This window comes from Alosa sapidissima, chromosome 1, assembly GCF_018492685.1.
Source record: "Alosa sapidissima isolate fAloSap1 chromosome 1, fAloSap1.pri, whole genome shotgun sequence".
Taxonomy (NCBI): Eukaryota; Metazoa; Chordata; class Actinopteri; order Clupeiformes; family Clupeidae; genus Alosa; species Alosa sapidissima.
In genome coordinates this window covers 32185493-32208682 of record NC_055957.1, presented here as the reverse complement: position 1 = coordinate 32208682, position 23190 = coordinate 32185493, and the positions used below count along the sequence as shown (strand labels likewise).

Sequence of the window (23190 nt, the reverse complement as noted above, 5' to 3'; positions counted from 1 at the left end):
AGCGTACAGAACGTAGCCTATAGCAGATCTCCTAGATCTCCCATCTTGGATTCATATGATGAAGCATATCTGCATTTGAAATAAGTGTTCAGTTCCTTGAATCCACTGCCTGCTTAATGCAAAGTGATTTTTGCACCTTTTATCTGCATGTATCTCATTTCAACATCAAACACCATGGCACCCTACTCATGTCACTGTTTTATTCAGTCCTTGTTCGCATGCAAATATTACTGGGCAACACTTCTCTCCATCTGCGAGGCACCCACCCAGCATCATAAATGTTAGAGCATCCATCAGAAAGCCATATAGCTGTTTTTTTTTACACATAATACAACTAAGACGTCGTCTTTGTGCCTTAGTAAGATCTGATGGCGAAGAGCAGGACTCCAGTAACTGTAAACACAGAGCTCTGCACGTTGCTTTTGTGTGGTGTGCAGTGCAGCTGCAACCACTTAAACTGGGAAACAGACAGACATCCTCTCCCGAGTGCTGCTGAAGGAGCCTAAACACAGAGAGGATTCATCCTACTGCCTGCACATGGCCACCACCTTTCATTTTCATATAAAAAAAAACAAAACAAAGTAATGTAAGGTGTAATGTAAATTGGCAACATACTACAATTGGTAAAGCAAAGATTAATGTCATAAAACATTTATTTTCAAAAACCCATACTGTGTTAAATGGCCTTTATTAGGCCACAGGATACAGTAACATAATAAGCCTAAATGATAAATACACACGCACTGCCCATGGTTGTTTCATTCATTTCAGTGGGCCTATAATTAACATAATTTCTAAAAATAACAGCATTTGAATGCCTGTGCATTGCCCAGAACAAACATAACCTACATACACTGAACTACATACAGTATAGAACTAATCCCAATTCCCAAGTTAATGCAGGTCCAGTTTAATTTGGGACGGTCACCTTGCAATGTCCTAGTGTTACTTTAACACTGTTTAACCAGCTGGCACAGGGTGGCTCACGGATCTTAGTCTTAGTGCTGGGTAGCTCACTCATTTTTCACGAGAGCTATACAAACACACACACACACACACACACACAAACAGAAATGATCAATTAAATTACTTTTTAGGAAACACGCCTGTCCCAATTATGTAACGTAAGGGATCATACATGGTGCATACAATGGATTGCTCATAGGTGTAGTTTTAGAGAAATTCTTGGCAACGGACCCCCCTACATTTTCAAACTCTGAATACGATCATGCTCACCACCAGTGAAGATTCTGCCACCGCCTCCTTTAGCACTCCCTTCTACTAGTAGCACTCTATCTGAAAAGAGCTCACATCCCTGCAGTTGATAACTGAAGTGAAAATAAAGCCAGTTTTCCCAGAGTTATACCGCACTAGAAAGAAAGACATGGCGTGATGGGTTTATCATTTTGATTTATTTCATGAAACAGTTCACTTCCAATTTTAAATTAATGTGACTAGTCCTCAGTAGGGCAAAGCAAAACAAAAAGGTAAATGTGATCATTGTTGTCAAAAAGTTAAAACTACATATAAAAAGTGATGGTAAATAAACAGATAGATGCAACAACATTGAGTCTGAGAGCTGAGCCAACTTTCATGTCAAGATAAAAACACAGGAAACAGTTCTGTGACCAAAGGAAAAGAACATTCAGTGGACTTTTGGGACCATATCTGTGCACCAGGTGCCACTGAACAGGTAGTTCCTAACTATAACTGATTCAGACTCCTGGTCTGGGAATTAAGCTACCTCTCTGCAAGCCGAAGACACCGCTCCAATCTTCAGCAAAACTGTAAGAGAAACAGGAGACACGCGTGAAATTGGTTGGAGCTTAACTCCCTTTCAATCTTCCAAAATCCAACTGCTTCATACATACATTTTCTATCAGTGCATTTGGGTGAGGTCAAATTGTGAAGATCATGCAACAGTCTGAAGATTTGTGAAGATCATGTGACAGTCAAACTAATGCAGTACAGAAAACACACTCACCTTCCACCTATTTCCGCAGTCATTGCAGAAGACGAATGTGGTCATCGGCTCATCAGCACTGCGAGTCTGAACCTGATAGAGATTCAGAATGTGCAGATTAGAAAAAAATAATAGTCCAGTGTTCTCCATCAGGTCATTCAAAAACTACAATCCTTCCTTTTTATAATCTAAATTGTTCTGTTCGTTTTCCACTGTGAACTTAGCCTTTGCCAACTTTCAAGCAATTCTAATTAGGAGGGGTGTCATGATTGTCCAAATCCTCGATTCAATTATTTTTTTTATTTTAAAGTCACGATTCAATTTTCGATCTTTTTAAAATATTACTATTAATGGATTCCTTATGTGGCTGACTTTTTGTCTTGTTGCTTTCAATTTTTCGGACTTTTCCTATTCTGTTTCGGGGGCTTTCATTTTAAAACCGCTTATTATTTTGAAACCACTCCAACCGCGAGGATATAAACAGAACGAACATTAAACATAGACGTGAACATAGTGAAATGAAACACAAAATGATAATTTGCTTGTTTCAGCACACTCCGAAGATTTTTTTGCCTTAAAGTAATTTTGGACTGTAACTAGATCATCTTTTAATCTGCTAAATTGAATAAGTTAGTGTTAATTGACGTGAATGAACGACAAAATACTTCCACACCGGTGATTTCAGAGTAGCAAGAGGGGCTTCGATTTTAGTTTGTTGATGTTTTGTTTTTTTACTGGCTGCAGCCTTAAGTTAGAGGAGTGTTGACGCCGCAGTTTAACATGTGTGTGTTTGTTTTTGCGTCTTGGCATACTTACAACCGGACCCGCGTCACACAGAGCAGGTTGTTTGCGCCATGCCCCTTTTGAGGGGAAAACATTCCCTCAGAACAAGCCAGAGTGAACCGGTAGACATGTACCAACCACACAGCTAAGAACCCCTCCCTGAGTTTCTTTTGCCTACCATGTCCTCAAAAAAAATCCTGACAGAAGAAAATTATGGCTACAAGCCATAAGAAGAGAAGACCGTATGACACTTCTGGTCACTGAGTGGGGTTGTTGCACCACTTCGTACTCGGGAGACTGAAGGGACATGTTTTTATATTAATTGAATTAAGCTTTTGTAGGTATCTTTCACGGTCAACGACCGGCAAAGTGGTTATGTATTGAGTGGTCATATTGATTTGTGGTATTTTTTGTTATTATTTACTCCTGCGATTTCTGTACGAATTACGTTTATTGACCCTAATTTGCGTTGGAGTTAATGAGAGGGGTTGTTTGTTTTCCCCCCGAAAGGGGCGGGAACGTTTGTCACGAGTCAAGTTCCCGGATGTGCCGGTCTAACGTATACAGTATATGCTGGACATGTCATTGGTGGTGTGGCTACATCATTGATTCTACCTTTGAGTTCAAAGTTCGAGATTGAGATGCAATTTCGATCGATTCCGATTTAAAATTGAAATCGTGACACCCCTACTAATTAGTTGTACAAGACTTTAGCACAAGTAAAGACGTTTTGCTGTGTAAAATCACTGCGGTGGGGGAGATACATTGGACTTACCTGCGTGTAGGTGCAACACTTCTTTTTGCACTTCCCACAGGTGAACAGGTCCGTTTTAGTGCCACCTGTCTGGGCCATTTGGTGGTCCCTGATGGCCTCTTTGGTCAGGTTCTTGCGCATCTCCTTAAGTTCATCACTTGCCATTTCCTGGACAGAGGAGCATGAATGGACACCACATTAATATAAAGCAGAGAATATCAAACCACCAGCAGCCATGTGAACCTATAAAGATAAATGTAGCCCAATAAGAACATTTGATTTTTTTTATTTGAATGACAAACACTCACACTAAATACCCATTTTCTAGTAGTTTGGTAGTTATTACTGATCTCTACAGCTGTTGAACCAGATACTGGTGGGGCAATAACAGTGCTGTTGGATCAGCTATTTGCAAGATGGGGAGATTGGCTACATTTACACTTAATCATTTAGCTGATGCTTTTATTCAAATTGAGTTACAACAATCAAGGTGCAATCAAGGTACAGTGCCAATAGGATATTGTTAGTGCAGCAATTAGTACAACTCACATATAGTACAATAGAACACAAAGAATGGTTCTCACAGAACAGTGATCTGACCACAGACAGTCCTCTGGCCTGTACTCTATTCTGCAGAGCACTACCCAATACTGTTTGCTGCTGCTGCAAACGTGCTGCTGAAACAGACACTTTGTGTAGTTCTTCCAGCATCTAGCTATGTGTATATTTACCCATCTCACAGGACCTAGTGCAATAGTCACTATAGCAATAGCCATTTTTGCCACGCCAGTTACAATTTCAAAAGCCTACACTTGACTGAAACACCCAGATAACTTACCAAAGATAAACAAACAAATAAACATGACCTAAATCAAATCAAACCACGGGTCCCATCAAAGAAGTGCTCAGATGACATGGACTGGTGAAAAGTTACCTCAGCAGTCATTTTAGAGATGCGTTCTGGGGACACATTCCCACACAGAACGTTCCTCCGCAGGTTGGGGTTTTTGACATCCTTCAGGTTCGCAATTCGGCTTCGGATACGGTTCTTGTATTTCATGTCAGTGTTTTTAAACTCTGTAAAGATGCGTGCAAGGTTGTTAAGAAACTCAACCAATTTGTTCATTGAAAGCTATATGGAACATGTCAAAACAACAGAACAAGACAATGTGCTTTCAAAGGATATATTCCTCAATCTGGGCTCCAAGCTCATCACAGTCTGCGCCAATGGTAATGTGATCATCTAATGGGAGCCAAAAAGAAACAGCATTTGGTCAAAAGTGGCAACCGTTTCCATATTTCCCTTAAAGGACACTAAAGTTTACAAATGTCAGCTATGACAAGTTCATCCTCAGAGTTGATAACTTTCAACAACTTTCTTAAACATATATTTTGTACTGTCTGCATATTTAGGACTAAACTATGAACTATTTGATCTCTGGATGAGCCCAGAGCTGTGCAATCTAAACTCTGAGAGGCTTGCCTCCTGTCTGCAGGGCATTGGTGATCATCTCCCGGCACTTGAGGCGGACAGAGTCGGAGGTGACGGGTGCGCGTGGGAAGGTGGCAATTAGCGTGTTGGGGGTGGCCTCAGCAAAATCACCCTTGCTGGAATTACTGCTTGAGCTTCTGACACAAGACAGAGAAGAAAGGAACAGGCATAGGGCATAGCAACATTAGAATGTCTCAGGACGCGGAGGGAATGACAGGAACGAAAGACAACAGGAAACCGGGGCTTTTATACCTCTCTTCTTGGGGCTCAGGACTGCCCTGTGATGTCACCGTCGGTGTTGTGGGCTCCTTTCTTTTCTCTTCAGATGACTTGTCACCACCACCACCACCAGGCTCATCTGCCAAACAATAATTGTTGATTGTTTTATGAACAGTTTTATTAATTGGGAAGTGGGAAGGCTGCACGATGTTTACAAAGATCATAGCTTACCCAAGAGTTTCTTCCAGGATTTGATGAGGCCCTTGGCAAGCGATGTAACTTCTTCGTCCGTGCTCTGCTTGCGGATTGCATTAACGGACATTCCGATTCTGGTTGACTACAGAAAGAAAGACAAAATCAGAGACGGCTGCCAACAACTTTAGTAGAAAAGATAAATGATGGAAACTGTCAAACCAGGCTTACCTGTAGTAGCTCTAGTGTCATGGTGACGCTCTTCAACTCCTTCAGGAGATCTAAAGCACCAGACTAAAGGAAACATTGCATTTCCAGTTACAAATGTGACGTGCCATGTCTGTAACTTAACTGGCCACAGCCAGTTAAAGCCGAAAACCCTGGCGACATGAAGCGACTTCAGAACTAGCTTGATAACCAATTTGTTTGAACGATTTGTTTGATTAACGTCTGAGATCCACCTACATTTAGTATAATGGAGCAACGTTAACTTATTTCATTACAAGTTAAACCGATACTCGGAGCAAGCCCACCTCCTGTTAACTTAACGCCAAGTTAAAGCAACACCAAAGAGTTTTTTGTACCTTAAAATAATGTTTCCAAAATCGTTTCAGTGGTTCATCAACTCATAACAGGGTGAACGGCACTTTCTGCATTCGCTTCGCAGCCCTCTATCGACTATAACCGCACTATGTAAGTTTGCCGGATCAGGTAGCGGATCTGTAGTTCGATGGAATGAGACATAAGAAACTAAAATTTGACTTGCATCTGATGTCGCAATACATCATACTTTCATAAAATCATGCAACATGTTGTACCTTGTCTGTGGACATTGTCATTTGCAAAGCCGGTGCTGGATAAACAAATGGTGCGTGTGACAGAGGAAAAGTTGTTTGGTGTTGCTTTAACGTTTCGGTGCATGCCCAGAAAAAACGCCATACTAGTCTAATAAAACCTCTCGCTCAAGAAGGGTATCCTAGCTATCATATCTAACTGGAGGATACTTGCAACGTGACGTTAATGATACAACAGCTAACTAGCTAACATGGGATGGCTAACATTTGTTATGATCACTGTATATGTTGCAAACGTTACTTTCGTGCTCTAAAAGTGAATGTAGCAACGTAAATAAATATTTCAAACGGCTGTAAAGGGGCAGGAAAAACGACATAACGCCCCAAAACTTGTAAATTGGCTTAAAAGGGTGTTCTAACGTTAATTCACAACGGGTTCGCTGGCGGACTAATCGCAAGCGGCTAACGTTAACGTTAGATTTCCCACACGTTTATATTCCAGCTAGTTCTACCTGCTTACTCAGTTTCTGCAATGCCACTGATTATAAGAGCAACATGGGAAAGTGGCTGTGATCAATTTTGCCCAGTAATTACAATTTTGCCAATCTTACATAGCTAGCATGTTAGCAATCTGTTTACGTGTTGTGTTACGTTAGCAACCTCACAGGGCTAACGTTTTAGCCTCCTGCCTTGTCTGGGACAGAAGGGACACATTCATTCAATCATGCCAAAAACCTCACCGCCGTTTTCTTCTGCGCCATTTTATCAATCTTCTTCGCAATCCTAATGATTTCATCCTCGTCCGTTTTACCCATTGTGTATGTTAATCAAGACAGAAATTAAAACAGATTAAAAACGATGGTGTCGCGTACCCACACAACAAACCACCGGCGGGCTGCCGCGAGCAAAGCTGCAGCGCATGAGACGTACACCCATTTATCAGACCATACCAATCGCTTACCGAACAGGATAATGAACAGATGAGTTCAAGCTCCACTCAGGCATATTCTTCAATATTCCTCTGCCTGCCTGGCCCTAACTGCTTAATAAAGAGTTAGCCTACAACCCCCCCCCCCCCTGCAATCTATTTCGTAAATATGTGAATGTCTTGGTGGAGTGTGCTATCCTACAATCAGCCTATTTTTGTGGAACTCTGGTCATGTCTGAGTGAAACATTTCTGACAGTGTGGGTTTTGGTCAGATGCACTGACAAATTGTTTAATGTGAATCGCTAAATGTGAACATTTAATTCAAATGTAGGCCTATTTCATTTAGTTATCAGCGACTTTTAAAACGATATTTAAAACGATATTTAAAGTCTTTAAAGTCAAGAAAGAGTGGCAAAGGCAGGCCAACTCCTAACAAGTGGCGCTGAACTCAGCAATACAAAGGCAATGAAATCAAATTCCAGCATCTGTAGCCTAATACAAACCGAATCAGCCCATGTCCAAGATGGAGGACCCACATAGGCTATGAAGATCTGAAGACTTTTAAGACCTTTTTATCTCTTAAGGGAAAATCACTGATAGTGGTGTTAATTTTTGTAAACAAAAGCCACAGCACTTCTTCCATCAGGTAGCCAAATTGATGTGCTGAATGCAGTCCAGCAATGACTGAAGGCTTTGCCAGAGATAAGTAGGCCTAAAAGTAGGCTAGGTCTAAAATAAAAAGTCAACAGTCATGTTATATAAGGCTATAACTATGACAAGCGATTTTAACATTTACCCGCAAGTTTGACTATCTGGAATTAACATTGTAGATATCAACAACGTCTTTCTGACTAGTCGCAATTACATTTTGGATAGTTGGAATTGTCATTCAAGATATCTGTAAAGTAATTGTGACTTGTCGAAACGTCAGATAGAGATATCTGTAATTTAGTTTTGACTAGGCAGAATGAAAGGTGAAGATATCTCATACGTCATTATGACTAGTGCAAATTATTGTGCAAGACGTTGCTCTTTAGATCCGTAGCAGAGCCCGTCTATGGCAAGACATTTTAACATTTACCCACTAGACTGGATATGTATGGCAGATATCTGTAATTCAGTTTTGCCTAGTCAAAACGAACATTTTAGATATCCGCAATTGAATTCTTCCTATCCATAATTGTCATTTCAGATATCCACAAAGACATTCTTCCTAGACAAATGACGCCACATTTGTCATTCTTTTCTATGGAGTTATGACTAGTCAGAATCAAATTGTAGATATCTTTAACTGGAATTACAAATATCTACAATTCAATTGCAGATATCTGTAATTCACATAGTGGATATCTGCAACTGAATTGTAGATATCCGTAATGATAAACCCCATAGAAATGAATGGCAAATGTGGCGTCATTTGTCCTAGGAAGAATGTCTTTGTGGATATCTGAAATGACAATTATGGATAGGAAGAATTCAATTGCGGATATCTAAAATGTTCGTTTTGACTAGGCAAAACTGAATTACAGATATCTGCAATACATATCCAGTCTAGCGGGTAAATGTTAAAATCACTTGCCATATATAACACATTCTTGAATATCGCAACTAAAATTGTGATAAGGGGCAGCCATGGCTAGATTCGGGCTTGAAATTGGAGGGTTGCCGGTCCGATCCCCGACGAGTAGGAAAAATATGGGTGGGGGAAGTGGTTGAGCACTGCTGAACAGCTGAAGTGCCCTTGAGCAAGGCACCTCCTCACTGCTCCCTGAGCGCCACTGTAGCAGACAGCTCACTGCACTGGGTTAGTGTGTGCTTTACCTCACTGTATGCTCACTAATTCATGGATGGGATAAATGCAGAGATCAAATTTACCTCACGGGATCAAAAGAGTATAATATAAATAGAATTACTTGATGAGGATGAGTAGACATACACACAGAGATCGATGGACAGACCCAATAACAATCTTTTCCCATTACTGGGTGGTCAGGAGGAAATTACAAACGGAAGTGTCAAAAATATTGACTGGCCAACACCAAAACACAGAACATTGGAATTTCATATAGATCATTTTATGCTTGCACCAGATAGGCTACTATTTTACAATGACAGAGGCATCCTAAAGGGAAAATATGACTTCATAATGTCCCCAAATATCTTTACAAGTATGCATGCATTCAGTGTTTAATTATTGTAATATAATATAATTTCATAATATTTTATATGATATTATACACAGAATGAAAAATGAATAATCAGATGATGAGGCAAATTTGGGACACTTTTTGGTAGATCACAAATAAAACTATTTAAAATGCTAAACAGGGTGACAATATAATGACATGTTTTCTGATCGGCAGCTAATATTTAATGAGATAAAGGTCTAAAACCAAATTCGTCCCATTTTACTTGATGTCCCAATTTACCTTATCTCACCATATAAAAATTACTTCCAAAGAGGTTAAGTTGGTGCTGTAGCCTACTTTGTTACAATTAAAACTAAGTTAAATAAATAATTAAAATATTAAAACTTTTACACATACAGTTATATTTATTTTAGTTGATCAGATTGATCAGATCAAATTGATGAAATCACCTAAGCGTTATCTATGTGGGGTCATCCCTATGTTCCCCGGGTCTTATGTTCCCCGCTCGGGGTTAGGGTTTTAAAAAAGGGTCCTATGTTCCCCGGTCCCATACAAAGCGGGCACCATAGGACCCGGGGAACATAGGTATACGCTCCCATCTATGTCGTCTCAATTATCTAAAGATGTTTAAGAGATAGATTCTCTCTTTCCTCTGGACTTCTCTCTAAGTGTCCTTTCAGTGAACTATGCCCTTGTCTTGCACTTAGTACTTCACTGAAGGCTTAATCCTTCTGGAGATACAACTATAAAAGGACGAACACATTGCATCTGCATTACATTTGGACCAAACAACCTGGGTAGAATAAGGTCAAAACGGCAGTATACCACCACACATGATTTTGTTTAAGTATAAGTATAATATACTCTTTTGATTCCGTGAGGGAAATTTGGTCTCTGCATTATCCCAATCTGTAAATTAGTGGAACACACTCAGCACACAGTGAGGTAAAGCACACACCAGTAGGCCACGGCTGCCCCGTTTTCATAACTTTACCAAACATTACATGCAATACGGCTAGATTTTGCATGCTGTATACATCCAGTATAATGCTGCTCTTTCAAGACATCTCACGGTAAGCTGTGAACCAATAGGAGGCAGCACCACATCTTCCTGAGAGATTATTGGCTTTAGATGTGCACTGTGTCACACTGTCTTCATCCCTGGCCTCATCCCTCTTCTGCGATCAGGGGGGGCTGTGATATCTGTGTTGTGACTCTGGCCACCACCAGGTGCTTGCTGTTACCCAGGGATGTGCCCATTCCCTCCTGTGGAGAGGCAGATGCATCCCCCCAGTACACTTCCTTTCCCTAGCTGTCAGTCATGGTGTAAAACCGCTCATCTAATCCCTATTAGCCAAAGACTGCTTAGACCTGCTTACATCTCTCCTAGAAAATTAGACTCTGTTTTAACCACATTTGTGATGTCACACGATTGCACGAAAGCAGGAAGAAAAGCTAGACTTAAGTCTTATAATAATAATAATAATAATAATAAATGATTCACACAAATGTGTTTGAGGTTAGGTTTGAACACTCAACATGGCACATTGACAACTGAATCTGTTTTGTTCTCTTTCAGTCTCACTGTCTCACCAGCTTCAGCTCCACCCTCTCTCTTCTCAAAAGCATTTTATTTCCTTAAAAAATGTATTATCATGGTAATGTCAGACTGAGCAAAGTAAAATTTGTCGAAATGATATGGTCTGTTTTGCCTTTTGCACTCTATACATTAACTTGGTGTAAAATGCTGATTAACTATGGGCGTAGATTATGCAAATTGACTCTGATGCTGCCCGTCCCAAAATAGCCCTGCATTCATTGTTGATCAGCTTTTCACTAGCTTGGCTATGGGAGTCAGCCGTGCTATTTAACCTTTTTCAAAGGAAAGGCCTTCTTCAAAATGTGATATCAGGTATGATAAAGTGTTTTGTAGATATACGGTTTTGACATCTGTTTGAGTTTACAGTAAAATTGAGGTATTTTCATAGTTGTTACTTCAAGTGTGCTATAGTTGCTACAACAACAAGGAATGCACTGGCTAAACTAAATACTACACTGACTCTAAAAAGACAATCCATTTTGACAACTTAAGTTTCATAGATTTGAAATGTCTGCTATACTTGTCAAATTAATATTTCTTAAGATTGCACTGTTACAGTTGTTTACTGTATTATTGCAGGGATTTTTTCCTCTTTGGAGGTTTGTATGCATGGTGTGATTCTGCTATTTTCATGGTGTGATTCTTCAATCTGTTTTTTGACCCTAATTCAAATGACAGACAATGTGCAAAGTCTAACTAAAGGTAATTGAATAATCTGTCGGTTAATTTGTTAATTTATATATGGCAAACATCCGGTCAGGTCAACCCTGCCGCACGCCACATGATAACTTTACTTCACAAGACAATTAACTCTGTGCCTCACTTTGCATGTTGGTCGTTATTTAAAGTAGGTTGAATTCTGTTTTACAGTTTAGTTGGCAGAATTGTTAGAGAGTTGAAATGAGACAGAGATATCTGTTTACTAGTGCAGATACTGTGAGGTTCCATAAATGTCCCGTATCTGCTCAATAAACTGTCCCCTTCTGCTTCCTAGCACCGCACCAGCAACATGAGCGTCACTCCCCACCCTGACCTGCTCCATGCGGGTCTGTCCCCGGGGAGCGTGCAGACGCTGGCCTCCCGGGCTCGGCCTCCTCCTACCTCCAACCCCATCACCTCAAAACGGGTCTGCTTCTATAAGAGCGGAGACCCTCAGTTTGGTGGCCTGCGCATGGTCATCAACGGACGCACATTTAAAACCTACGATGCCCTCCTGGATGCCCTCTCCAAAAAAGTGCCTCTGCCATTTGGGGTGCGCACCATTACCACACCAAGGGGAACCAACTCCATTCGTGCCTTGGAGGAATTTCAGGATGGGGGGTCCTATGTGTGCTCTGACCAGAAGCGAATCAAACCTCTGAACCTTGAGCAGGCCAACCGGAGACAGGTCCCCTGGAATACGACCAGACCCATCAGTGCTAAACGCAGAGGGAACCTCAGACAAATACCCAGAAGAGCTGATTTTGGCAGCAGGGCCGAAAGAATGATTGATAGAAATGTCACAGTGCGGACACCAAAAAGACTAGTGGTTTACAAGAATAGGGACCCCACTGTGAAACGCATAGTGGTCTTGCAAAGGAAGACTGCCCCAACTTTTGATGCACTTTTGGATTATCTTTGTCAGGTTATGCAGTTTCCAGTTGTGAAGCTGTTCACTCCAGACGGGAGACGGGTAAAAACAAATCTTTTCACTATCACTGACACTGTCACTACATTTCTATTATGTTATTTGTACTCTATATCAGATCTGTTTGCACCTTTTAAGTATGCTGTAAAAAGTTGAGGTACAAATACATAGTAAAAAACACTGTGAAATTACTGTAAACAATGTTTCAGTAATCTGCAGACATATTTTGTAGTCTAACATTTGTAGTCTTGTCAGTAGAAGTTATTGTGATGTTGAACTCCTGATCTCTACGTTCTGTCACACAGTCAAACACCACCTATGTGGGACTAAGTAAACTGAGGTCAATACAGTCACCATCTGCCTGGCCTTGGCAGTGACTCAGGACTGTGGGCAAGACACGTGTCTTGGTTTAATACTGGATTTAACATCAAATGCCCCTTAACTTTTTTTTACCACTGTTATTTCTAGTTCCCATTTCCAGTAGATTTTGTTTTACAAAAATAAAATGCTTCTGCACTTCACAATAATTCTGTTGTTCAGAAGGAATGGTAACACCTTTTAGAGTCGATGTTGATAGTTGATGTTGATGATGATAGTTGATACTCGATTTCTGTGATTTAGGCTACTTAATTTGTTCACATTTCTTTATCCATGAAACTGCACACAGCACACAACACAGCAACATAGGGAAACTGCAAACACTTAAACATTGGGAAATAATAATGTTTAAAAAATCCTATTTTTTGCCTCAAAACTACATGCTTAACATAAACATTTGTGTTCATGTTCAGCACCATAAGGAGACACTTGTCTTTTCATCCAACAGGTGGAGGGCCTTGCCGGCCTTATACTGTGCTCCGGTGTTGTTGTTGCTGCTGGCAACGAGCCCTTCAGGCTCTTGAACTTCAACTTCCAAGGAGGTCCACCACCGCCAACGACACAGTCAGGCTTTCTGATGGATCAGATCAGAGCCCCGCCTCAAATATGTAAGCATGCAAACAGTCTGACCACTCAAACATACTGTTTCACAGCATTTTTACATACTCAACCAAATCATACTGAAGTTATACATATTTTCAGTGGAATTACAGAGCAAGTGTACATTAGTAATACTGTGCAGTGTTTCCCACAGAATTTAATTATATTTGTGGTGGTAGGTTTGCAGAATTAACAGAGCATGCTGTTGCTGGCCAAATATATTGCCTACTGTATTCATTCATGTTGCACATGCTAATGAAAAGCATTCTTACCAAATACAATATTGTAGGCTTTAATGATTATGTAAAACGAAATTGCATCTAGGATCCATCAGTTGATTTCTAATTCTAAGTGTTACATTCATATTTTATTTTAAACCTCTGTCCTCTTATTCCCCTGCCTTTTCCTGTCTTTTCTTCCATGGCAATGGGCTGCATGGTCCAAATCTCATTCTATTCACACATCAAGATAAAAAGAAATCTCCAACCAGCAGCACAAGATCAAGGAAATTCTCATTGTCATCTGAGAGATACTTTGTGAATCAGATCAAGAAGTCCCTCAGTGAAAGTTTGTCTGAGCATGAAAGTCACCACTCCGGATCTCTGGAGACCGAGCTGAACCAACCCTCAGAATCTGTTGACATGGAACCCTGTGTTGGCAAGGCAGGTGTCGCTGGAAAGGATTGTCCCATAATGCCAACAGAGGATGACATAGAGAAATCCTTCCGCGTGAACCAGGACGGTAGTATGACCGTTGAAATGAAAGTACGGCTCACGATAAAACAGGAGGAGATGATACACTGGACTACTACGCTAAGCCGCACAAGCGTCTCCTGCCAACAGACCAAAATGCATGCCACGCAGCCCGTATCAGGTCCCAACTCTCCAGACGTCAACAACGACTCCTCCAGAAATGGAGGCCACAGCGCACAGCACACCTCATCTGGGAGGACAGTCGCCTTCAAGGAGCAAGAAGGAGGCCACTGCAACAGTGCTTTGGCTGAGACTTCCAGGAACCTCAAGCACAGTAAGCGGACCCCAACACCAGGGCCAAGACGCGTGAAAAGTAACAACGCATCAGTGGAGAACATAACCACAGTAACAGAGACAGAGGTTCAAGAAAGCACTGTGGGAACATACTCTTACATGGAGCGCACATCAGAGGGAGAGGTCACTGAAGGGTACTGTGTGGTCAGAAGTAGCAGCACGAGTAACATCAGACCAGTACCAAAACCCAGAAAAACAGGATCTGCAGAGGCCAAGCAAAGCACACTACATTCCTCACTAAGGGCTTCAGGTGTGTCAGAGGTCCTCCAGATTCAAAAAAGTGGTCTTGACGTCACAGAGACTTTTATGCACATATATGAGCCCCAGCCACCGGGTAGCTATGACAACTACCTCGCAAATCCTCAGCATGTTGCACAAAAGAGACCCAGTCATAGTGCACCAGTGGCACATAGTAAGCCAGGTTCCACAGACTCAGGGCCTTGTTCATCGAATAATGACTGTGATGTAGATCTTACAAGACTGTCATCAACATCAGATTCTAATAATGGGAAGAAAGATGAGATGTTCTCTCTGTCATCAGAAAGCATGGCCCCTCAACAAACGACTAGGACCAAATTAGCAACAGGCAGGAGCACAGGACACAAATCCTCATCTGCAAATGAAGATGCCACACATATAAGTCCTGGCAGTAAGAAAAAGAGAACACTCACATCTAGAACACATAAAAATGCATCTCCTTTGTCCTCTGGATCAGACAAAAAGCAAAGAACTACACAGACAGAGTCCTCAAAGACTGTCAAAAGAACAAATTCATCTGACAACATAGGAAAAACAGGAAGTTCAGCAGAGAGTGCTCAAAGTAAAAAGACGGGCAGAGTAAAAAAGAGGGAGAAGGATAATAATGGAGGTAAAGTCTCTGCCAGCAAAAGCAGCATGTCGGCATTATCAGCAGAGCAAGGGCTAAATTTAGATGAGAGTGCAGTCAGAGACCTGGCTCATAATCTGAACAGTTCTGAGTCTGAGAAGCCTAAAAAACCCAAAAGGAAAAATGTACAGGATATCTTAGTGTCACATCAAGGTCACACCAAAATGTCAACTCTAAAGCAAAAGTCCATGAGTGATGACAGGGTTAAATCACCAAAACAAAACAGGGAAATCAATGAGAGTATTTCATTGCCTCGGCTATGCTCCCCACCCTCTGTCCAACAGTATGTGGAGACCTGGCTTCAACAAATGCAACCAGACTCTGTTCCCTACTTGGAGGAGTTGAATCTTACTGAGGCAGAGGCTGGAAAAGCTGCATCAAAAGGGTCTTGGGAAAACAGTGCTTCAGAGATAATCAGTGAGGAAGAGGAGAATTTGTCGGCAGAGGATAAATCTGAGGAAGGACAAGAACAACAACAACCTACTCAGAGCCAGCTGTGTGTTGACGAGCCATACGGAATGAGAGGCCTTTGTAGATCGATGCCAAGTGTCCGCGTTCACCCCGCTGAACAGGATTGTCGAAACAAACTGCATCAATCAGCTGAAGTTCTCTTTCCACTCGACACACAGCCATCAGAGGATGTTGAGGCGAACTTAAAGGGAGGTATGAAACCAGTGTTACAGCAGCTATGCTCATCTCTGCAGTCCATAAGACGGGTTGTTATCCCAAACCAGGCTGATTCCTTGGAGAAAGCCCACAGCCTTCCTGATTTCTCTGTCCAGGTAGCTTCTGTTTTTGGTGCTTCCTCTGCTAAACTCCTCTCGTTCTTGTCTGTCATGGCACTAAAGGACCGCTCTCAGAGCCAAGAGTCACTTGCATTGACGAGTAGGAAGGGCAGCTATCCAGAGGCCCTAAAGGTGATACAGTCTCTTGAAAAGCTGGCAAGTACGGAGGATGAGGAGGAGCTGAGGGCCAGCCTCTCAGATCTACGCAAGTCTACATCGCCCACACTTCAGGAGAGCTGGAAAGATTTCCGTGAGAAGTATGACATTGATGATAACCCCTTACTGTCACCAAAGAATTCAGAGCAGGAATTTATATTGGAGGTACATTCACTGGCAAGTGATCAAAACAAAGATCAAGCATTTGACATTGAACAGCTGATGGAAGAGCTTAGTATGTCTGAGGAACTGAGACAAGAGATATCCTCTCTAGCTGAGGGGGAAATGACTTATCATGATGCAACAGAAGTACAAACAGGGACCACTGACAAAACCTCATATCCAGAGACCACATACACAAGCACAATTATTAGGGCGAATGATATAGAGGACAGCGAAGTAGTCGAAGTTATGTCTATTGCTCAAATGAAAGAAGGAGATAGGGTTGATCTCCAGTGCAAAGACCACACATCACAGGAGGAAAGTGGAGGAAGCCCTCTAGAGGAAGAGTGCAGCATAGCAAGGGATTATGATACAACTAAATCACCTGCAAGTAGCAGGAAAGGGACTTCACATGTGGACAGTTCAGAGAATGCGAATAAGGAAGAAATTAGTTATTCTGAAGCCATAGAATTACCCTCAGAATATTGTGAAGAATATGTTCACTCCCCTAGAGAAAGCCCTTTAGAGGAAGGTGCAGAACTAAAAGAGGAGGACATGTGTTCTCCAAATAAGGCCAGCGATGAGGAGGCAAAACGCCCAGAGTCTGTGAATACACAAGCTTCTTCACCTCATGCAAACTCACCTGAACATGAGGCCAGTGATATGGCTAAAGATTACTCTGTGCACAGTGTTTACTATTCAGAACAGGAGGGTGTGGCTTCCACACATGGAGAAGGAAGCCCCACAAACAACAATCCACACAGTTTGTCTGCTGATGATGAGGAATGCATCAGTGAAGGAGTACTCTCAAGCCACAATGCAGAGAGGAAAGCAAGGGTCAGATCAGCTGATGAGGAGGACTGCAATTCTCCAGAGGTCTTACCGAGCCAAAGTGAAGAGGGAGATGAAGAGGTCATTCCTCATGAAATAGATTCTTCTTGTCATCACAGTCAAGTGTCTGAATCGAAGCTCAAGGAGTTTGTGCAGGAAGAATCTGAGCACTGCAATAGCCAGGACCTCGACATGGAGAGTGTGGCCCAGATAGAGGAAGCAGCTACCTCTGGCTCTGATAATTACACAAGCATACAAAAAGACAACTCGATGGACAATTTACAAGTTTTAGAAAATACAAACTCAGCTGAGAGCCTCAGTGTCAGTGGTTCAGAGAGGAAATATTTGAGTTCGGCAGAGAGTGCCAAGAGCCAGAAAACCAACAAATCAAAGAAAGAAAGAAAGGGCAACAGAAGTGAAATGTCTTCTGTTAGAAGTACCACATCTACAAATACTGGAACAAAGAGGGTCTTATCATCTACTGAGGCTCTCCATTTGGGAGTGGCCACATCCAGAGGCTCAACACCTAGAGGGCACATTGCAGACTCCCAGGGACCTCTGCCCAATGTGAGGAAGTCAATGACACCAACCAATCCAGGCCGAATTAAAAAGGTTGCAACCAAGCCCAAATCTCTGCATGAAGATAACCTGAACACCCCCAAAGAAAATCTATCTGGGAGCATTTCAATGCCTTTCCTCAGTGCCCCTCCTTCAGATGTGCATCAGTATGTGGACAGTTGGCTTGAGAAGATGCAGCCAGACACTGATATAGAGGGGACAACCTATCTTGAGTCGGAGAGAAAGGCAGAGTTTCGCATCGGCACTTCCTCATCAGAGAGGTCTGAGGGAATAATGAGTGCGTCTGCACACTTCAGTCCTGAGGAAGAGGGGTTATCTGCAGATGAAAATGCTGATGATAGACCACAAGAACTATCTGGACCAGTCATTCAGATAAGATGTGATGGAGAGCTGGTTGATGACAGCCCTCTAAGAATGAGGAGCTTCTGTAGATCGATGCCGAGTGTTCGGATCCATCCTGCTGATCAGGAGAGGCAGATGAGAGCACACAAGTCCACTGAAGCTCTTTTCCCACTTGAGAGTGAGTCACCACAGGACACCGGGTCAAGTTTTAAGGGAGGTATGAAGCCAATGTTGCAGCAGCTGTGTGCCTCTATGCAGTCCATAAGACTGGCTGTTAGCCCTACGCGACATCTCTCCTTGGAGAAAGCCCGCAGCCTCCCTGACTTCTCTGTCCAGGTGGCTTCTGTCTTTGGCGCTTCCTCTACTAAACTCCTCTCGTTCTTGTCCGTCATGACACTGAAGGATGGCTCCTCCGGCCGGGGATCACAGCCTTCACTACACAGTGGGCAAAGCAGCAACAGTTCCGAGGGCCTAAACAGTGGGAAAAACAGCTGTCCTGAGGCCCTAAAGGTGATGCAGTCTCTTGAAAAGCTGGCCAACACAGAGGACGAGGAAGAGCTCAGGGCTAGTCTTTCCGATCTGCGTAAATCGACATCTCCTAAATTTCAGGAGAGTTGGAAAGATTTCCAAGAGAAATATGACATTGAAGATGGTCCGTTAGAATCACCAAAAAATGTGGAGCGAGAGTTTGCCCTAGATGTCCAGTCAGAGGCAAGCGACCAAAACGAAGATCAAGCATTTGGTATTGAACAGCTGATGGAGGAGCTTAGTATGTCTGAAGAACTGCGACAGGAAATATCTTCTCTTGTTGAGGGAGAGATGACTTATCATGATGCAGAAGAACCTCCCACAGGGACCCCTGAGGAAGGCTCACAACCAGAGACTGCAAACACTGTTATTAAGGCTGATGATGTGGAGGAGAGGGAACAAGTGGAAGTTATGCCTGTAGCATATACTGATAATGTAGAGAAGGCAGATTCCATGGATGAAGATAATGTAGAGGAGCCCAGCAACATTCAGACAAAGACAGTAAAGGCTTTCAATTCAATAGAAGAAGGAAGAAGTCTCAGTAATGGAGAAGAGAGCATCAAATGTGAAGAAACAGGATCCCGAACAGGAGAATCAGAGGATATAGATAATGAACGGTTTCTCACACCCCTAACAGAGTCTGAGCCAAAAGACATGGACAGAGACTCCGAGTCTTGGAAAGGTCATGACACAGACCATCAATCAGAAGAAGCCAGATATGAAAGTGGTCAAGAAGAGTCTGTGCTGAAAGACATAGACAGGGAGTCAGCGTCTTGGAAAGGTCATGACACAGACCATCAATCAGATGAAGCTAAATATGAAAGTGATCAAGAGTCTGTGCCGAAAGACATGGGCAGAGACTCCGAGTCTTGGAAAGGTCATGACACAGACCATCAATCAGATGAAGCTAAATATGAAAGTGATCAAGAGTCTGTGCCGAAAGACATGGACAGAGACTCCGAGTCTTGGAAAGGTCATGACACAGACCATCAATCAGAAGAAGCCAGATATGAAAGTGGTCAAGAAGAGTCTGTGCCGAAAGACATGGACAGAGACTCCGAGTCTTGGAAAGGTCATGACACAGACCATCAATCAGATGAAGCCAAAAGTGAAAGTGATCATGTGGAAAGTGACCTTGCTGCAGAAAAGGAGGGTCGCTGTGGGGATAAGCATGATGAGGAGGAGGAGGGCCATGTGCAACAGTCGGATGACCTTGGGGAAGAGGAGGAGGGTCATGTGCAGCAGTCGGATGACCTTGGGGAAGAGGAGGAGGGTCATGTGCAGCAGTCGGATGACCTTGGGGAAGAGGAGGAGGGTCATGTGCAGCAGTCGGACGACCTTGGGGAAGATGAGGATGGCACAGGCCTAGCAAAAGACAAATGTAGCAAAAAACAAGCTGATGATTTAGCACAAGCAGATGCTTTAGTGGAAGGACAGAAGGACTCACTTGAGGGTGTCGATTCATGCGAGAGTCACAATGATACTCATAGTGAAAATGGGCTCTATCCTGATGAGAAGGAGGAGGAGAATGACCAACAGGGCTACCCTGGTGTTCTTCTCCCTGGGGAGTTATCTCAGGAGCTGCTGGCATTTGTTAATAAAGCTCTACTCTCATCGTCTCTGACTTTCACATATGACTCCAATGGTAATCTGAGAATACAGCCTGAAGTAGGTGAAGCAAAGTCTATTACAGAAATGCTCGACGGCAAAATGAACATAGACAGTCAGTATGGTCTGAAACGATTGCCCAGCCCAAATACCTCTGACTTGTCTGACTATAGATCTGACACAGCAGACAGTGGAGAGAAGTCACAGTTGTCTCTTGACATTTCTACAGATGTAGGAGATGAGGAGCCTGACAGGGTGTCCACTTCACATGATCAGATAGATCAAAACAGCGAAGAGTCAGATGGCAAACTCAGTGCTATAACTGAGAATGGCTCCGCCACGTCTCCCTTAGGTCAAAAGTCAAATGTTACCCCAAAATCTGATCTGAAAAGTGTGTTTAGCTTCAACTCTAATCAGGACACTGCATCAATGGTCTCACACCAGGATAACACATACTTATCAAGTTCATTGAACGGAGATTCAGAATCTGTGCAGTGCTTGTCTTTTTACTCTCAAACAGATCTCCGCGAAGGTGTGCTAATTGACAAAGGCAGGTGGCTGCTGAAGGAAAACCACCTCATCCGAACATCACCTCCATTGACCATGGGAATGTATGACCAAGTGGACTCATCTTCTGTTGACTCAGGTCAGGATGAAGATGTACCGTCCTCACAGTACCTCAACCATCAGTCCCCGCTCGCTGTCATATCCTCATCGGAGTTGGAGGAGATGGCTAAGCCGTCAACCCCTAAATGCACGTATTTCACAATACCACACAGTAGTGACTCAGACCCTTTCCTAAATTACAAGAGCAGCAGCAATGGCAGTGGTAGGCATGGAGAAGTCACGAGGGGGAACAGGGTCTCCCCACAAGAGCAACCAGCAAAGACATGGGCCAAGAAGAACAGCAGCTTCTCCTCGTTTGCCTCTGTGGAGTTCAAGCTTCCAGATGGAAAGATTCACCCACAAGGGGGAGCTGCCGTGGAGCGGCCGGCTCGGTCTCAGACCATTGGAGGTAGAACTCTGCAGGAGGAGGACTCCACAGAGTCACTGCAGCTGCGCTGTGGCCAGAACTGCCCCATACTATGAATAAAACAGACATGGGCGACTCAGTGTGAGGCTCTGGGTCAGCTGCCTTGCAGTGTCAAATTTGTGCTTTATTTGCCACATACCTCTGCAGGACAGAAACACCATTTGTAGAATTGTTTGGAATGTTTGAGGTTGTCAAGGATGCTATACAAATGTATTCAGGTCAAGGTGAAAATTACCACACCACATTAGAAATGGATACTTGTGTGGACATTTTAAAAGAGGAATGTGTTGTTTAAACTGATGGTGCCTGTGCTAGGATTTGACATTTTAAGAATCCTTCAAAATATTTTGTGTGTGCTTGTAAGGATTTTTTTTCTTCTGCACAGCAAGAGAAGCCTGATATATCCCATGTTAAAGTACTTGAACATATTATACATCCGAAGTGGTATTTCTTTTGAAATATATAAGTCAAATGTAGTCTGTTCTTGTTTATAAATACAGTGTTCAAGGGTAATATTAGTACGCAAGTTACTAAACAGATACACTTCAAGCATGCTTACATCAGGCTGTGGCACAGATACATTTTATGTATGAAATATATAATGTTATTCCCTGATTATTCATGTTTGGGGATTTTTTTTTTCAAAGCAAAAAGATGTCCTCCCCAGTCTTGCAACACAAAGGGGAAAGGTTTATAATAAGCAAATAGTTTTCTGTGGTTGCTATTATTTATGCCTCACATTGGTTGATTGTTAATGTCTTTTGTTGAATATCAGTAGTAGTAAGTCAGTGTATATCCAGATATCATCAGGAGTCAACTATGCTCATGACAAACCTCTGACTGATAACATCTTGAGATTTGGGGTCATTATGAAACCTATTACACTGTTGGGGATGTTAAAAGCTGTGGTGATTTGCAATGTACTTGTGCCATCTTTTTGACTGAATGCACATCATACATCTATGAAGCTAAGATCATGGAGCATTGACTAATATTGTAAAATCATTTTTTATCTGTGTTTCTCAGACATTGCTCTGATATTTCCTTCTTAAGATAGTGTTCTTCACATCCAATTCCATATTTGTAATCAATGCACAATACAGTAAAGTGTAAGGGTAAAACATAGTATCCTGCATTTTGTTTTCTAACAAATATGAAATACAAATATTTCCCCTATATGAGACAGTGTTTCATTCGAATGCATTTTGTATTCCATTTTTGAGGATTTCTTTAATTTGACAAATAATGGGGTATAGTGACAAGGCAGCTAGCCACCATTCGGTTTTTAAATGTCCGTTGATGTATATTTTTTCTGAGTATAATAAAATCACATTTCAAAAGATGTTTTTTTATAAACAGACAAACACAAAATATGATATTGTAAACAACAAAAGTACAATTTTATTGCACAAACATAATTGGCTTTATGTTGCACATCTATGAGAGATTAGCTCCATGATGATATTACAGATGCCACCTTCCTCCACTCCTCAAAAAACAGTAGCAATAACAGAAACCAAATAAAAGATAACCAACACAAATAATTACATATGTAGGACAACACATACTGTAACACAGCAATTTTCCAAAAAGAGTGAAAACATTTATTAAGAACTTATACATCTTGCTGTGTAACATATACTGTTAATTTCTAACTTAAATGAAAAACACAGTACATAATAGTATAAACTAAAGTAAACATACATAGCTTGCTGATATATATTGCTATAGAGCTAGACTAAGAGATACTGTG

General features: G+C 42.1%; 2 protein-coding genes across 4 annotated transcripts; one reads left to right on the top strand and one right to left on the bottom strand.

Moving 5' to 3' along the window:
- Positions 1–1393: 1393 nt before the first annotated feature.
- tcea1 (transcription elongation factor A (SII), 1) lies at positions 1394–7297 on the bottom strand. Of its 3 annotated transcripts, none has more exons than XM_042102382.1 (10): positions 7159–7297; positions 5635–5697; positions 5443–5548; positions 5245–5350; positions 4984–5129; positions 4687–4743; positions 4435–4589; positions 3522–3668; positions 1985–2056; positions 1394–1785 (listed from the first exon to the last, which is right to left on the bottom strand). In XM_042102382.1, the coding sequence occupies exons 2-10, from the start codon at positions 5653–5655 to the stop codon at positions 1777–1779; spliced, it is 819 nt and encodes a 272-aa protein (XP_041958316.1). In that variant the 5' UTR covers positions 5656–5697; positions 7159–7297; the 3' UTR covers positions 1394–1776. The 3 variants fall into 3 exon arrangements, with proteins under 3 accessions (XP_041958316.1, XP_041958304.1, XP_041958313.1); XM_042102370.1 differs by lacking the exon at positions 7159–7297 and adding an exon at positions 6938–7136; XM_042102379.1 differs by lacking the exon at positions 7159–7297 and adding an exon at positions 6938–7136 and having other exon boundaries at positions 4984–5126.
- A 1461-nt stretch (positions 7298–8758) lies between these two features.
- On the top strand, positions 8759–21493 carry LOC121690640 (oxygen-regulated protein 1). Its single transcript, XM_042071157.1, has 5 exons — positions 8759–8794; positions 11871–12548; positions 13330–13504; positions 13950–16448; positions 17220–21493. The coding sequence occupies exons 1-5, from the start codon at positions 8759–8761 to the stop codon at positions 21491–21493; spliced, it is 7662 nt and encodes a 2553-aa protein (XP_041927091.1).
- Positions 21494–23190: the final 1697 nt, after the last annotated feature.

Excerpts from the sequence above, each read along its gene's own strand:
- tcea1 (XM_042102370.1), bottom strand. The coding sequence starts at position 7,012 with ATGGGTAAAACGGACGAGGATGAAATCATTAGGATTGCGAAGAAGATT. Across the intron at positions 5,351-5,442 it reads ATCCTGGAAGAAACTCTTGG|ATGAGCCTGGTGGTGGTGGT; the intron begins GTAAGCTATGAT and ends ATTGTTTGGCAG. Across the intron at positions 4,744-4,983 it reads CAATGCCCTGCAGACAGGAG|ATGATCACATTACCATTGGC; the intron begins GCAAGCCTCTCA and ends GGCTCCCATTAG.
- LOC121690640 (XM_042071157.1), top strand. The coding sequence starts at position 8,759 with ATGGCTAGATTCGGGCTTGAAATTGGAGGGTTGCCG. Across the intron at positions 8,795-11,870 it reads TTGAAATTGGAGGGTTGCCG|CACCGCACCAGCAACATGAG; the intron begins GTCCGATCCCCG and ends TCTGCTTCCTAG. Across the intron at positions 12,549-13,329 it reads TCACTCCAGACGGGAGACGG|GTGGAGGGCCTTGCCGGCCT; the intron begins GTAAAAACAAAT and ends TTCATCCAACAG.